Source organism: Chinchilla lanigera, unplaced genomic scaffold, assembly GCF_000276665.1.
Source record: "Chinchilla lanigera isolate Chin_1 unplaced genomic scaffold, ChiLan1.0 scaffold00110, whole genome shotgun sequence".
In the NCBI taxonomy this organism is placed as follows: Eukaryota; Metazoa; Chordata; class Mammalia; order Rodentia; family Chinchillidae; genus Chinchilla; species Chinchilla lanigera.
In genome coordinates, this window is record NW_004955511.1 from 164,135 (window position 1) to 181,624 (window position 17,490).

General features: G+C 36.8%; 2 protein-coding genes across 2 annotated transcripts; both read left to right on the forward strand.

Moving 5' to 3' along the window:
• Nucleotides 1–899: 899 nt before the first annotated feature.
• LOC102023285 (olfactory receptor 4C46-like) lies at nucleotides 900–1,832 on the forward strand. Its single transcript, XM_005408180.1, has one exon. The coding sequence runs from the start codon at nucleotides 900–902 to the stop codon at nucleotides 1,830–1,832; it is 933 nt and encodes a 310-aa protein (XP_005408237.1).
• A 9,908-nt stretch (nucleotides 1,833–11,740) lies between these two features.
• Nucleotides 11,741–13,543, forward strand: LOC102024037 (olfactory receptor 140-like). The gene has a single exon (XM_005407938.2). The coding sequence runs from the start codon at nucleotides 12,083–12,085 to the stop codon at nucleotides 13,004–13,006; it is 924 nt and encodes a 307-aa protein (XP_005407995.1). The 5' UTR covers nucleotides 11,741–12,082; the 3' UTR covers nucleotides 13,007–13,543.
• Nucleotides 13,544–17,490: the final 3,947 nt, after the last annotated feature.

The following is a 17,490-nucleotide window of genomic DNA, read 5'->3' on the forward strand; positions in this document are numbered from 1 at the left end:
TGCACCCCACAGAGCAGAAGTCTGCACGCCTTCCTCCAAACTGTAGGAGAGAGCCAGCCAAATAAGCACCTGACAGCCCCTCCCCCTACATTCCGCTGTCACTGCACATGGCCAGGGGAGGGTGTTGAACCTGACCTTGGGGACGGCCCCCAGGGTGAGGCATAAGGGACTTCTAAAGGACAGGGCATGGGTCACGGACACTCTGTTTCAGAATTAGCTAGAAAAAGAAAAGACAGCAGAGAAGCTAAAGACTCTCCTAACTTAAGTATTCACTTAATTAATATTTATAGAATGCTTTACAAAGCAGAAGGCTTTGAACTAAATTCTTTTTTTGTTTTTCAAATTAGCAGATGTTTGCAGTTCACATTGTTTCCACTCCTTGCGGGGAGTTGGTGCAGGTACATAATGCCTCTATTTTATTTTAAAGAGGAAAATTCAATAACAAAATAACAACAATGAAGACACAATATTATCTTTAATTGTTTGATCAATGCCTCTTGATTCCTTTTCTTCTTCCCCTTTACCTCCCCTCCTATAGTACAGTTTCTTAGCAGCTTATTAAAGAATGTCTAAGTAGATTTCATACATCAACAGTGAGTACAAGTGAAGCTTGTCACTAGTGTCCTAAAGGGGTTTCCTGCAGCCTTGTAAGAAGTTGAAATAGCTGCAAAGGGTTCATCTACTCTCCTTCCATAAAATAGAAAATGTACTGTGTTTCTTCTCTTTGGGAATGAAAGTAGCTTATTTTACTAAATTATTTTTTATTATTTTTATTTTTTTTATTTTACTAAATTCTTTTGGCTTACCTGATAACTCAAAGTACATTCCTCATATTTGCTATGAAGGATTTTATTTTTGTAGGTTACTCAACTACCTGTGAATTGAGAATTAGCACTGAAATGGAAGAAAACAAAATGAACGTGACTGAATTCATTCTAATGGGGCTGACACAGAATTCTAAGATGCAGAAAATTCTATTTTTTGTGTTACTTATCACCTACATTGTCACTGTCACAGAAAACCTGCTCATTGTCACTACTATAATCTGCAGCCGGACTCTGGACTCCCCAATGTATTTTTTCCTGGCATTCTTATCTCTGATAGATGCGTGCTATTCTTCTGCTATAATCCCTAAAATGCTAACCGACCTTCTTTCTGACACAAAAGCTGTCTCATTCAATGTCTGCATGACACAACTTTTCCTTGAACATTTCTTTGGAGGTTCGGAGATCGTCCTCCTTGTGGTCATGGCCTATGATCGTTATGTGGCCATCTGTAGACCTCTGCACTATGTGACCAGGATGAACTACACTGTGCGCTGCACCCTGGTGGGGGTGTGTTGGACCGTGGGCTTTCTCCACTCCTTTGGACAGATTCTAGTCACGTTCTGGCTCCCATTCTGTGGCCCCAACAGGATAGATCATTTCATGTGTGACATCTTCCCCCTGATACAGCTTGCCTGCACTGACACTTTCCTTCTTGGTTTCTTGGTTGCTGTCAATGGTGGGGGAATGGCTACGATCACCTTTGTCATGTTGTTGCTATCTTACGTGGTCATCCTGTGCTCTTTGAAGACTCACAGCTCTGCAGGGAGGAAAAAGGCCCTCTCCACCTGTGGCTCCCACATCTCAGTGGTCATCTTGTTCTTTGTACCATGTATTTTCATGTATCTGAGACCAGTGGCCACCTTTCCCATGGATAAAGCAGTGACAATATTTTATACTCTGGTCACTCCCATGTTAAACTCTATCATCTACACAGCAAGGAATGCAGAGGTAAAAAATGCCATTAGAATGTTATTAAACAGGAATAGAAGTTTAGGTAGTGAATAATTTCATGAAATTTTATTTGTTTCATGATCTTTACAATTTCATATTTTATCACAGTTGTCCTCCTTATCCATGGATCATTCCTCAATGGGTAGGTGTTACTGAGACTGTGGATATCACTAACCATGTGTATATACTACATTTGTCCTCTATATACATACCTATAACAAAATTCAATTTATAATTTAAGTGATTAACAGTAATAAAAAAAATAGCAATATATTGTAATACATATTGTACTGTAAAGCCATTATAAGCCATTATTGTTTACTTGATCTTAAATATTTTGTGTGATACCGTGACAACTGACCTCGTAATTTAGGCCATGTGGTCATGCTGGACAAAGGGATAATTCATTTCACAAGCCAGACAGACAGACATGGTGTGAGGTTTCTTTACACTACTAAAAATGACATACAATTTATAAATTGTTTCTGCAATTTTCCATTTGGCATTTCTGGACCATGATTGACCCTGGAACCATGGGGAAGTTAAAATTATTGTACTTTAAATCTTTTCTTAGATCTCTTACTTGACTTTAAAACACTTTTCCAAGGTAGTTATTATGGTCATTCCTGTGGTATAGATGAAGGAAAATAAAATTCAAATATGTTAAGTAGCCAGCCCAACATCAGAGACAAGTTAGTGTCCAATTTGCATTTTAGAGTCAAATGTGATACTCTTTTTGTGGATAGCATCACACACTACTTTTTTTATTTTATAGAAAGACAGCATTTAGGTCAGAATGTTTCCTGTTTTGTAGAAATTGAAAAATTCTCTTTTTAGATTGCAGACTCACACAACATGCCTGTGTTTACAAGCAGTGGGTATTCAGAAGTCTGGGCTGTCTCCTGGCATCTAAGCATGGGTTGTAATCTTAACCATAAGTGTCTTTCTTCTAGATTACATCATTGGTAAGTGTCTTTCTTCTAAATTGCATCACTGGTAAGTGTCTTTCTTTTTTTTTTAATTTTAAAAAATAAAAGAAGGAAAACATATTAACAGACAGATACCCATTTAAGTGTCTTTCTTCTAGATTACACCCTATGCTTAGATCCCAGGAGGCAGCACAAAGCTGAATATATGAGATGGTATTGTCTTGCTGGAATATGCAGAAGCAAATAAATTTACAAAACTGAATAAATAGCATCAAATTGCTAATACTGGAGTCACAACTTCTAGATTTTTTTGACTCATGTTAATCATTCATTATACAAAAGTTGCTGTTCACAATAGATTTGTAAAGTGAGTTGATGAAGAATTGTTTTGAAACAGACATAAAGCACTTGAATGTTTAAAAAAGTATATTGAGCTTTTCGTTTGTTGAGTAAAAGCAGTCCAGTGATTTTAGAATTTAATTTAAACTTGTGAAATTTTATTTTCCCCTCAAGATCTCAACCACCTCACAACACTGAAATCCACTGTTCTAAATGTACAGAATAAAAAGAGTCAGAAAAGTTAAATGACTAATTTGGAACATGTACATCAACCTTGAACAAAAATACTGTCATTATTCCACACCCTTTGGTGTTTTTATTACATAAAATTGTTTGGGCCTCGTATTTGATTATGGTTGGATTTATAAAATATTTTTGGTTGTAGGTCAAAAAATTAGATTAAAAATCTTTAATGAGAAATACAATTTTTAAAGTAACACAACTAGAAATATTCACAATTAAGGAAAATATTAATAACATGAAAATAATATTCATCAGAATAATAAATATTGATATTACTAGCATTCTTAGTTGCATGAATCTAGTACCTTCTTTGAAAATTGCTTTGTACACGCCCCCTTACACACCAATATATATACACTCACATTGTTTAGCAGTCTGAAACCCTGCTTCTTGTTTGGGCATTACCAGAAAAAAGACTATTACCAGATGCTGTTCCCAATTGTGAACCACCTGAACTGTGAGCCGAAATGAACCTCTCCTTACAACTAAAAAAAAGGAAATGAAGGAAAAAGAAAGAAAAGAGGAAAAAAGAGAAAAAGAAAAAAAATAGACTAAGTTCAGTAGTAAGCAGGATACAAAGTCAGTGCTCAGTAATCAGTAGAGTTCCTTACACCAAGAACAAACTTACCAGGAGAAATTAGAGAAATAACACTTTTCACAATAACATCAAGAAAAATGAAATACTTAGGAATTAACCTAACCAAGGAAGTGAAAGACCTCAACAACGAAAACTACAGCACTGTGAAAAAAGATCAAAATGAATATGAGGAAATGGAAAGATATCCCCTGTTCCTGGATAGGCAGAATCAATATAGTCAAAATGGCCATACTTCCAAACTGTTGCACAGATTTAACACAATCTCAATCAAAATGCCAATAGCATTTCACCACAGAACTAGAGAAAGCAGTCTTAAAGTTCATAAAATTCAAACCAGAAGAGCCAAAGCAATTCTGAGCAACAAGGGCAAGGCAGCAAACATCATGATCCTTGACTTCAAGATATACCACAAAGCTACAGTGATAAAAATAGCATGGTATTGGCAAGAAACAGATTTGTGGATCAATGGAACAGATACAGGGTGCAAAAACAACTCCAGGCACACTCATCCATGTTATATTTGACAGAGGCCCAATTCTTTTTGTGGAGGCAAGATGGCTTCTATAACAAATGGCACTGGGAAAACTGGCTATTCACATGCTGAAGAATGAACCTAAACCCACATCTCTTACCATGCACCAAAGTAAAATCAAAATGGAGCAAATATCTGAACATTATAACAGAAAAAATATGTTGGAAGGCAAAATAGGTAAGACACTTGAAGACACAGGTGTAGACTAAAACCTTCCAAACAGAACCCTGGCTGTCTAAAAAACAATATCAATAATTAACAAAGGGGATCACATCAGATTATAGCTTCTGCACAGCAAAGGAAACCACCAATGGAGGGAACCTACAGATTGGGAAAAATTTTTGCCGGCTACTCCTCTGAAAAAGGACAACTATCTGGAATATATAAAGAATTCAAAAATATTAGACCCCCAAATTTAAGGACCCAATTAAAAAAGGAGTATCTGACACAGCAGATAAAGAAGTACAAATGATCAATAAATACACGAAAAAACGTGCAACATTGTTGGCCATTCAAGAAATGCAAATTAAGACAACACAGAGATTTCATCTCACTCCAGACAAAATGGCTATCATCAAGAAATCAACCAATAACAAATGTTGGTGAGGCTGTGTGGAAAAAGAAGGCTTTCTCCACCATTGTTGGGAGTGTAAATTGGTACAATCGCTATGGAAATCAGTATGGAGGATTCCTCAAAAACTAAAGGATAACAATTCCATTTGACCTAGCTATTTCCTTTCCAGGAATGTTCCCCAGAGTTAGAGACCTCATACCACAGTGATTAGTGTATGTATACCTGTGATTATAGCAGCACAATTCATAATAGCTAAATCTTGGGAGCAGGCTATTTGTTCATCAATAGAACAGTGAATAAAGGATATGTGCTATGATATACAAGGGAACATTTCTCTGCCATAAAGAAGGATTAACTTGAATCATTTGCAGAAAAACGGATGCACTTTGAGACCGTAATGTTAAGTGGAGTAAATTACACAAACTTGAATATTGCATGATTTCTCTTTAAAAGGGGCTCAGTATAAGTAAAGTTCAAATGAAAGACAGATAATAGAAAAAAAGAGAGAGAAAAGCTACTCTAATTCATCATGGACAAGGTATACAAAAGTGCACCTTGATTTAATACAAGTGTCTTATGTATTTTATGTTATTTTGGCCTATTAGTCTGGGTGTGAATCTGTATGTATGATAATTAACTTTATAAGGACTTATAAGATAAATAAATGAATCTGTTGCTGGCAAAAAGAAAAGGGAGTGAAAGGGGAGGGCAAATAAGAACTGAGATATGTTATGTAAATGTATCAGTTTCCTACAGTGAGTGTAACCATTGTGTACGCTAAACCTAGACTAAGAAAACTTAAAAGAAAAGATTTCCAAAGTAGGTATTAATGATCTTTTGAATTTCTGTAGGATCTGTAGTGATTTCATCCTTTTTTTCCTTACTGCATGAATTCGAGTTTTTTCTTTTCTTCTTTTGAGAAGTTTGTCTAGGGGTTTATCAATTTGATTTATTCTTTCAAAGAACCAATTCTTTGATTCATTTATTTTATGTAGAGTTTTCTTCATCTCAACTGCATTAAATTCTGCCCTGATCTTTATAATCTTCTCCCGTCTTTGGGCTTTGGGCTTGACTTGTTCTTTTTCTGAGTTTGAGGTGCAGCATTAGGCTATTTATTTGTTCTCTTTCTATTTTCCTTATGTGTGAAAAGAGAAAAGAAAGAAGGGTAAAATTATGTACGTATGTATACACAGGATAGCTAACAGAGATGTACTACTGACTTCTATCACTTTTTTGAAAGGAACAGTTAATGATTAATTATTTTGATCAATCTTGTATGTCTATATTTTTTTTTCCTGAGTAACCACTTTGAAGTTATCAATATGTAACACAACAACCATGGTTAATTCCCTGTCACCTTGTGTGTAATTCAGTATTGCTTGTATTATTCTTGTGCTACTTTGTAAATGGTTGTCCATTTCTTAATATGCTTTCATTCTTTTACTTCTAAAATAAAAAAGAAAGAAAAGGAAAAGAAAAAGGAGATGGCTTATATGGTATAAAGAAAGAAAAAATAATCATTCCATATTTGAACAAAAATTATTTCTCAGTTAAACAGCTTACCTTAATTACGAAATTTTCTTGTGGATAACTTTTGTATCATTAAAAAGATGTAGTGTATTTCCACATACAGAAAGATCCAACCTCCACCCTCTGCAATGACTACCACATGCTTTATTGAAGAAGTCAGTGAGCCCTGTGATGTAACAATATTTAGCAGATATATTATAATTATAGAATCATAATCAACTTCTGGATCAGCAGAACAGGGGATCATTCTAGGATCTTAAATAGTTCACCTTATTTCTGCTAACATTTTATCTAGGTCATTTAGAAGGCCTATGGTTCTGTGATTCTTCCTAAATTTTTAAAATTTTTATTAGTATGTGTTCTCAGTACTTAAAGTTTGCTTTTTTCGTGGCAACCTGGTACATGTACATAATGCATTTTAATTCTGTTGCATCTCTTTCCCCTCCCTACTCCTCTTCCAGCTCTTGAGCCTCTTCTCATTTGCAAAATATATTTGTATTACCTTAAATATTGTTATATTTACTTTTATTTCAATTAGGAAAGTCAAATTTGGAAAAGTTTTGAGAAATTACCTGTAGTAAATCAGCAATCAAATGCATCTCTAAATTTTTCACTTTTTGAACAATTTAGGAGATGTTTTCCTGGCATGACAAGATTTTTTTTTGTCTTTTTGAGACAGGGTCTTGCTATGCAGTTCAGGCTGGCCTTGAACTTGCAATGATCCTCCTGCCTCAGTCTCCCAAGTGCTGGGATTACAGGCATGCTCCACCATGCTGGGCTGACAAGATTTTTGGATTGGACTAAGACAACATAAGGTCTGTGTTTGAGCATTTCCTTACTTTGAGAAGTATTTCTCTGATGACTAAAGGGCATGACACTGTCCATAGGTCACTTTGGGAAGTACCCATTATTTTTTGTTTGTTTTCTAAGGTCATGAACCTGTCAAACATGATATTAGTACTTCCACTGGTTTCTTCCCAACTGTGATCAGATTCATATTTAATTTCTCTTTCTTTCATTCTCGTTTACTCTTTCACTTTGAAATATGCATTTATGTCTTGCTAGAAGTTTTTCACTCCCTTCTTCTTGTATTCTGAAAACAAACTTCCTCTTATGCTTCAAAGATTCTTCTTTTGAAAACTTTCCTCCATGGACAACTCTCAGTATTTTGGACTTTATCTCTTTCCAGGTTATGTTAGTCTAGATTATGGGGAGCTCACCTAGACAGCTGTGGGGATTAAAAAGAATTATAGTCTTATCATTCAAGTTATTTCAGTAGAGGTTGGATGAACAGGGAATATGCCATCATGGGTGGATTTAATCTGTTATTGGCTTGGACACAATACATGTTTAAACACATGATCAATATGCTCTGTATTCATTCTAGAATTGAAAGATATTTTGGTTGTATCTAGATGTCCCCTCAAGGCATCATATGCTTTTAGGTGAGGACTTTTGAAGGTGGCTGGATCAGGGTTTGTAAATGTGTATTAGGGTGTGATGCTGAGATTAAGGTTGTGGATAATGAAAGCCCCATCCTGGGTATGGGTGACACCAATCAATATACTTCTAGTCTGGGTGGAATAGAAAGGGACAGAAAGAAGCCAGGCTTGCTGCTGCTGCTGCTGCTGCTGCTGCTGCTGCTGCTGCTTGCTTTCTGTCTTCTGCCTGCCCTACCATGGACTATTTCTCCTCTATGATGTTCCTCTTCCATGCTACCCTGCCTTGGAGCCAGCTGACTAAAACTCTGTAAAGTGTGAGCCAAAATAAACCTCTGCTCTTTTAACTTTGTGTGTTGGGTATTTTACCAATGAGAAAAGTAAAACAAACATTATCATAGCACTACAATATTCAACTGTCAGACAAATTGTTTATCACGTGATCTCAGTTCTGTTAAACTGTTTTCTGCCATGCTGCTTGAAATGACTACAGTCTATAAAGTCAACTCGGAGTTGTTACGATGTCTTTCTCTTTTTTTACTTTAGAAAATATATTTAAATGTGTGTCAATGAACTTGTTATATTTAGGAATATTCCTAAATTTAATTGAATTCAGTTTGCTTTTAAAAATAATTTCAAATATTGGTATGTGTTTCTTTTAGTAGACAATTCCAGTGCACCTCACAATTGGTGACCTCATAAAAGTGTCTTGACACATTAGTTAACACCCAGCAATCTAGACATGAGGACCCTGGCCCAGGACTCAGGAGGCTTGGCTTTTATTCTACATTGGTGGGAGATGTCCTGATTCTATGATTTAGTTTTTCATGTTAGAAAGAGGTAATATTGATGCCTATTTTTTCCATTTCTTAGAGATATTATTAGATCACATTAGAAACAGTTAATGATTAATTATTTGATCACTCTTACGTGTCTATGCGCATTTTCCTGAGTAACCACTTTGAAGAAATCAGTATGTAATACAGCAACCATTGTTAGTTTCCTATTACCTTGTCTGAATTTCAGTATTGCCTGTACTGTTCTTGTGTAATTTTGTAAATGTATGTGTGTTTGTTAATATGTTTTCATTCTTCTGTTTTTTAAAATAAAAAAATAGATTACATTTGAATGACTGAAAAATGTATCTTACAACTATGAAGATAGTTGAAAAATGTAGCTGTTTTCATCATCATGCTATTAATCTAGTTTTAGAATTTGTTATGAGAAAGACTTTCTTGAAGAAACACTGTAAACTACTCCTGGTATGAAATATTGCTGTTATATTATGTGTCATAATTATCACTTAATTTATGTCCCCCAAGAGAATATTTAAAAAATGTTATACCAGTGCAAGAGGTGTTGATAATGAAACAAAATATGATAAAAATTTTAAGCAGTTACTTACCTAAAAGTTTAATTTATACAATGCCATATATCCTAACTCCACTAATAAACTAAGTTCATTTGTTATTAAATATCCAAATTCATTAGCAGAGGACTGTTTTCTTCCTCTGTACACAATGATTTGTCTTTGTGTGAATTTAGGGAAAAAGTTAACAATTGAAGATGAATGTCATAAAAGTTCCTATCTAATGTTCAATTGAGTAAGATGCAGTAATTGGGCTGTTGGCAATGTCTGCCAGTGAAATACACCTGAGGTCTAATTAGCCGCAGCTAAGAAAGTTCAGAATTTGCCTACAAACAGGACATGTGGCTGTGGTGAGGCTCCAGAGAATGGGTCCTCTGGTGGTGCCATTTATAAATCAGCAAGCCTGGCTGGAATTGAGATGCTTGACACTTTTAATCTTATAACTTTCATTTATTTCTTCATCAACAAACAGCTGCCTGGGAGCCTGGCCATGAAGCCATGTCAGACAAGTTGCTAGGTGAGATATTTTTAAAGGAAGTCGTGCAGATAGAATATCATGATTAAGTGAACCTGAAAAATCATATAATCACCCCTCATCACCACCAACCTAAGCTTGTCTTTATTTAGCACACTGAGCTCTGAGAAGCACAGAATCAATTATAATTCCATAAACTCAGAAGTAAAAGTATTTTGAGGTCTTTTGCTTACTATTGATATATATTTAAACTAGAATCATAGTCAATATTAAAAATTTGCATTCCAAAATTTTCCCACTTAATATTACAACATAAAAATCATCTATAACATTACAAATTTTTATCATATCTCTGTTAAATTTACATGTATATTATTACAGATAATTATTTTATTATATATTCTACTTCCTAATTTTGGACATTGCACACAGTTCATAAGTTTTCTCAGCCATCACAAAAGCACATTTAATGCATTTTTACATAATAATTTTTCTTTTAAAAATTATTTTCTTTTCAAAATTGTTGTGAAGTCAAAGTGGCAGATGATTTTTATTCCTTTAAAGTTCTTTCTAAATCACTTGTGTTGTCTTATTGTTACTTGATGTATGCTGTTCTCTTTTTACATCTGGTTGGGAGTTTTCTTTAGAATAAAGGAATATAATGAAGTCGCTGTACTTTCTTTTCACAGACGTATGAGATTTTCATCTTGGATAAGATATAAAGCCCTTTGTCCATTTAACTTTGAAAAGAAAAAAAACATTTTAACAGAATATTTTTGTTATACATTTGTGTTCTCTTTCTATTTCTTTGTAAAATTTATGTCCCTAAATTAGGATAATTCCCTACCCTTCTATTAACAATGCAATATTCTTTATCCAAGAATGATGAATGCCGTGCGCGAATGGGAGAAGACAGAGGAATGTATGTAGTACAAACACAGAGAAGTGGGTTAGATCATTCTCTTGTGGATACATGAATTATTGCAGTGCGGTAATAAAATATCAGAAGAGGGATTGCAAAGGGCATTTAACACACATTTTTATAATTATACAAAGCAACATACATTGCTACACATCATAAGTGTCTAATAAATAGTTGTTAAGCATTTGTGGTTATTAATCTTTCTATAAGTTATATGTACTTTATCTTATCTCACAGTCTCTGCATTCCTATTGTTTCTATTTTTATAACTGTAAAAATAAGGATCTAATAGATTTTTACAGATTGAAAAGCCCATGTAAGAGAATGTTTTAGCCCAATATTGAAACTGTGAATTTATCGAATGAGGCTATGTTAAAATGTCTGTGGGATGTAATTTTGAAGAATAAACAATATCAAGTACCATTGTAATTATCTTGAAAATCAAATTCCCCAATAACATATTGTAAGGCTCAATTTATAAAATATGCCAACATGATTAAACTGGGATGTGCCCTTCCTTTTAAGTGTTTATTTACAGTTCTTATACAGTGGGTACATACTGCGGGTGAACAGAGTGAGATCAGAGTACTTGAGCTCCTTTGTTTATGGCCAGGGAGGTGTGTGTATTCATGGAGACGGAGGAAGCATGGGATTCTGTCAAGCGTTTATTTATCATCTAATTGGTCCCAGATGTTGAAGAAATGATGGCAGACACCATGCTAGGTATAGTGAGGAAACACCCCTGAGTATAATATGTGTACTGCAGGTGCCAGGGAAGGTGTGCCCCCACTGATTTACACATTTTCCCCCTCTACTTGCTTGGATTGCCTTGCAAGATAGATCTTGACCATGACTCTGTTTAAAATTGAAAATCGTGGCTCCAAATGTAAATTCTGGGAGAGGAAATAAGCTTTACCTCTATGCTACACTTTACAACTTACACAGTGTATCTCATAGCTATAACGTACAAGCTCACAGACACAGAGGAAGGATCCGATCGGCAGGGGAAGGGAGGAATTTAACAAAGTCCCGAGGTGGTGAAAGTGGAGAATCCAGAGCTCATGTACATAGCCCGTGTCTTCTTGTTAAACTACCCTATAACTGGTGCTTTAGAAGTGTTTTATAGGTGACAGAGAGCACTGGGCATCTAACAGACGGTATCGTCCTGGAAGTGGAAAAGAACCACCAAAGTGCTAGCAGGCTGAGGGACTCCAAGGTCGTGCCCCATACAACTCAGAGACACTGACCACCCTATCTCTCTACTGTGAAATTCAGGCTACGACCCTGCATGATTAACTTCGTACCTTTATCTTTTGGTAGGTAATTCAGGACTTGCAAAGGCGTTACTTGCTGAATGGATCAGCCCGTGCCTGCCAGTAACGTTACTGAATTTATTCTCTTGGGGCTCACACAGAATCCACACCTGCAGAAAATACTCTTCCTTATCTTCTTGTTCATTTTCTTATTTACCGTGCTGGCCAATTTGCTCGTTGTCATCACCGTCTCCCTCAGCCCCTCCCTGTCTGCGCCCATGTACTTCTTCCTCACTTACTTGTCCCTCATAGATGCCTCCTACACCTCTGTCACCACCCCCAAAATGCTCCTCGACCTGCTCTACCAGAGGAGGACCATCTCCTTGGGCGGCTGTCTGACGCAGCTCTTTGTGGAGCACTTCCTGGGAGGCTCGGAGATCATCCTCCTCATCGTCATGGCCTACGATCGCTACGTGGCCATCTGCAAGCCCCTGCACTATATGACCATCATGCGGCAGGAGCTCTGTCGCCTCTTGGTGGTGGTAGCCTGGATGGGAGGGATCCTGCATGCCACTGTGCAAATTCTTTTCATGATCCACCTGCCCTTCTGTGGTCCCAATGTCATTGACCACTTCATGTGTGACCTCTTTCCCTTGTTGAAGCTGGCCTGCAGAGACACCTACCGGCTGGGCATGGTGGTGGCAGCCAATAGCGGAGCCATGTGCTTGCTCATTCTGTGCATGCTGCTTGTCTCTTATGCGGTCATCCTGAACTCCCTGACCCCCCACAGCTCTGAAGGGCGGCGCAAAGCCCTCTCCACCTGTGGCTCCCACTTCACTGTCGTCGTCCTCTTTTTCGTACCTTGCATATTCACTTACATGCGTCCTGTGGCTACCTACCCTGTCGACAAGTTGGTGACTGTGTTCTTTGCAATCCTCACTCCCATGTTCAATCCTATAATTTACACCGTGAGAAACACAGAGGTGAAAAGTGCCATGAGCAGTTTGCTGAAGAGAAGAACTTAGCTCATGCTCAAAGCCAGGAAAAAAATGTCAATGTAAAGAGGACTGCTTTTGTAGTGGTACAAGAAAACTAAACTTCATATGTTATCGATATAAAGGAAAATAAAAGGAAACAGCATTCCTTCCTTAACTGTGGTTATTAGGGACGTAACACTAGCTAGGTCCTTTTGATAGCTAACACCTTTTGACAGGTGTATTGCCCAGGCTTCCATGTTCGTGTGTACAGACCTGGGCTATGAAATGGAAAGAAAGGTAGGTCTTCAGCTTGAAGGTTCTGAAGCACGTTGTACTCCAGAGTTTCCCTGCTACTTTACTAAATTCTTCCTGCGTATTTTACTTGGCTGAACTTGGCTTCTCCAGGGAAACTGATTTCTGAATCTTTTAAAATTTTGCTTGGCCAGGATGAAGCAAAACTAAAAAGAGGGTAGAATCCCTTGAATGGGTGTTTGGACAGGTGACACTTGGGAGTGAGGAAGTGTTGATTTTATTCCTTTCTTAATTTTATATCTGTGGCAAAAGAAAAATGTGAAACATGAGAGACACCCATTAAAGGAAGAAAGAAAAAATTTCTAACCTAAGAAATAAACAATTACTAATCTGTCTGTAAATTACTAATCTGTCTATAAATCTCTCTATAAACAAAAAAATAGGCTAAGACTTTTGAAATTCTTCTTACTGTGTCCTTATTTTCCTAAATATCCTCAAGTTCACCTCAGTTTTTCTTGAATATAGAGGAAGGGGTTTTTCTTCCTTACTAATATTTGAGGAACGTTTTGCAGAAACAAGAGGAACTATTCTTCTACTTAATCTCACTAAATGGCATTTGGTAAATTTTTAGAGCTATTACTTCTGTACATGTCATACATGGATTTATGTTAAATGAATATTTTAATACCTGAAGGACACACTTCAGTTAGAGGATTTAACCCTTGTATGAAAAGGGATAGTTTCAATATTACTGTCTCCAATTTACAAGGAAGTAAACTGAAGCAAATAGAGATTGACTAGCCTATGTTTTCAGGGTACACATCTTAGAGTTTCAGCTACAAAATTTAAATCCTGATCTTTCTTCCAACTCTCAGTTTTACTTTCTTCAAATAAAACACAGGTCTTCCCATGCTTATGGCTATAGACAAGGAATTTATGTGTAGTCTTGCTGATTTACTTTGCCCTTTTAGATGATAACACCAAAAGTGTTGGACCCTTTTCTCATATGTACTAGTATGTTTCAGCAGCAATGTTCTACGTACACAGAAAGTATCAGTTCATTTATACTGCTACACTCCACTGTGTGAATCTGTTCTGACTGTACACTCCGAACTTACATTTCTCACAAAATGTCCCCTCGCACCACCACGGATTATCTGGAGCTATTGCTCCCCTAATTTAAGCATACATTAATACTTGATCCTGGAGCACCTGTCTTTTGGGAGTGAGTGTATGTTCTAAGTTTTATGTGAATGTCTCATTCAGAAGAAACAACCTTTTCCTACAAAGCCTAGAAAACTGTATAATCAGGACTTAAACTATTAAAAATGATCAAGTTTGCAATTGTTGGTGGCAATTAAAATTTCCAGAGATGTTGCACTAAATGAGGTGTGGTTTACTTTGTGTAATGGATATTAGAAGATAAGGATCTTCCAGGAAGGATGGGAGGCAAATTAAGATGGTGTTGTTTCTACTCAAAGACAAAAGGATTTGAGGAGGTCAGCTAAGGTCTGTGATGGTGTCGTAGGGGGTCACACCAACTGCTCAGTGTCCTGGTAAGAAGATTAATGAGACAAATAACAATTTGTCCTCAAACTTGGAAGAGGTAATAACTAAAGTAGGGACATAATAAGCCTGACCTTCTCAGTGAATGGATTCCTGCCTATTTGTAGACAATTTTAAGTAATTCATTCCTTTGCACCCTTCCTTGATAACCCCCTTGAAGCTCACTGCCATCTGATTATTTCTAGTGTTTAAAAATGAAATAACCTAAAAGAAAATAGGTAGCATTTTTCTAAAGATTTATAGGATAAATAATAGATTTGAATTATAAGGATATTGATTGTCTTGAATACTGAACTAAGTGAAAATATTAGGCGTTATTTGAGTGAAGGGAATGAGCAAGCTATTGTTAAGGGCAACTGTGTTGCACACACATTGCTATATTCCTTGTATATTTTAAGTCTCAAAGCAGCGATGGGCGTATTTGACGAGTTTCCCTATTTGATGAGCTTGCCATTTTATGCCAAGAGAATATAAAGCTGCGTGCAGTGGTGCACACCTGTCATCCTAAGACTCTGGGAGGCTGAGGAAGCAGGATCACAGATTTGAGCCCAGCCTAGGTAAATTAGTGGTTCAGCAAGGTTGTGTCTCAAAATGAAAAATTTTTTAAAAAAAGGGCTGGGGATGTAGCTCAGTGCAAAGGCCCTGGATTCAGTTCCAGGCATGAAGAAGAAAAAGAAAGGAAGGGGTAGGAAGAGGAAGAAAAGGAAGGAATGAAGGAAGGAAGGAAGGAAGGAAGGAAGGAAGGAAGACAGGAAGAGAGAGAAAGAACAAAAGAAAAAGAAAGAAAGAAAGAGAGAGAGAAAGAAAGAAAGAAAAAGAAAAGAAAGAAAGAAAGAAGGAAAGAAAGAAAGAAAGAAAGAAAGAAAGAAAGAAAGAAAGAAAGAAAGAAAGAAAGAAAGAGAAAGGAAGGAAGAGGAGGAGGTGGAAGACGAGAAGAATGGGAAGCAGAGGGGAATCGCAGTGAGGTTGCAGACAAATGTTTTGATTCTCCCTCCTCTTCTCATCCTCTGTTAAGCATCCCTTGCTATCATGATGCAGAGCATCAAACACAGAACTGACCACAGGTCCCTTTGGGAATCTTGCCTTCAGGCTGCTTCCCTTATTATTTGTTTGGGAGAGGCGCTCTGTCCCGTTCAGGTTTTCCTTGGCCTCCATTTTGTGTGTTGTTCACACTCTGAATTCTGCTCCTGTGAGGGAAACCGCATCTGATTTTCTCCTCCCCGTCCATGCACGAGCATCAAGGAAACTGGAATGCAGTGGGAACAAGAAATGAATAAATTAATGGTTAAATTTCAGTAAAATCAACACATGGTTGGGAGGAAAATAAACTTCTCCATCATGGAGATAATTTGATATCCTTTTTGGAAATAAGGTTAGGCCCTTGAAATGTTAACTATTGTTTCTACAGGGACTTACCCATGGCTCTCCCACAGTGTTAAAATAGATTGTTCGAAAAGTGACTGTGCGGGCAGCTGAGCTTAAGAAGTTTAACTTTATTTATCTCCTATAGCATGTCGGATGGGATGCTCAGTAGAACAATGAAAAGTCATGTTTGCATGCAATTTAAGTTTCAATTAAGAATACACTGGTAAAAAAAATACATCGGTACCTAACAGGTACATATATAAATAATGTGGTTAGCACAGAAATAAGTACGTTGAAGGAAATACATATAAGAGGGCAATGAAGGTGATAAGACCTGCACACAGATGTGTGTAGTTGTTGCAGTGTTCCTAGAATTGTAGTTAGATCTGAGTTTAAATAACTACCTTATTTTGAAGAACATTCTGAAGAGATGAAGCGAGTACCACACTGGATGACAGAAACGTTAGTTCTTGTACTTCGTAGGTGGCCAAGGTAAGTAGTATTTCTTTTCCTTTATCTATATTGTCAGCAATCTAGTGTGACTGCATTAGTGACTATAATAGCGTAATTATTATTGTATGATTATTGTGTCAACTGTTCAGTTTACAGCAAATAATTGACAGGTTAATACTATGATCCTGTCTTTTTGCTTGTGGATTATCATCTTGGCTTGGGTCCAGTAGAACTCCATCCCTGAGGAAAGGATTTTTGCAGGCATTGATGGGATTTTACCAGCTCTGTGATTAGCTCCTCACTCAGTAGAGACAGCCACAAAGGGCTGGAGTCAGGAGGACGATGAAAGTGCACATTTTGAAATTCTGTGTCATTCCCAATAGTACTCTGCTCTTGTTTGGCACGAGTCCATTACCCAAAGGACGGTGTCTTATTAATGATGTTCCTTATAAGCTGCGGATTGTAACCTGTTTACAAATTAAGTTCAAAATACAGCCACAGGGAAGGCACAGTGCCATAAATGATTTTGAAGGCAATTTTCCTGACTACTATTTTGGCCAACTTTTCCTATTTAGAAGTAATTCAAGTTCCCCTGCAGACCACAGGGCTGTTTCCTTTTTAAGTCCTTGGACACTTTGAGCAGCTGTTTTTTAAAAAATTTTCTTCATAAGCATTGCAAAGTCTATTAGTATCAAATAACTCTCCCTGAATAGTTGGATGTTGTATTCTCTGTGTGAGGTTTTTTTTTTTTTTTTTGAGCGCTCTTATAATTTCTAATTCTTCTCTAGAGCAAAGTTCATCTACATGCATCTTGAATGGAACTAGACCTTTGGTCACTCTGAGATGATCCTAGAAAATTTACTTGCACAATTTTTGCTCTTACTGGAATAATCAGG

What these genes read in the sequence shown, in the direction of transcription:
- LOC102023285 (XM_005408180.1), top strand. Translation starts at nt 900, where the DNA reads ATGGAAGAAAACAAAATGAACGTGACTGAATTCATTCTAATGGGGCTG.
- LOC102024037 (XM_005407938.2), top strand. Translation starts at nt 12,083, where the DNA reads ATGGATCAGCCCGTGCCTGCCAGTAACGTTACTGAATTTATTCTCTTG.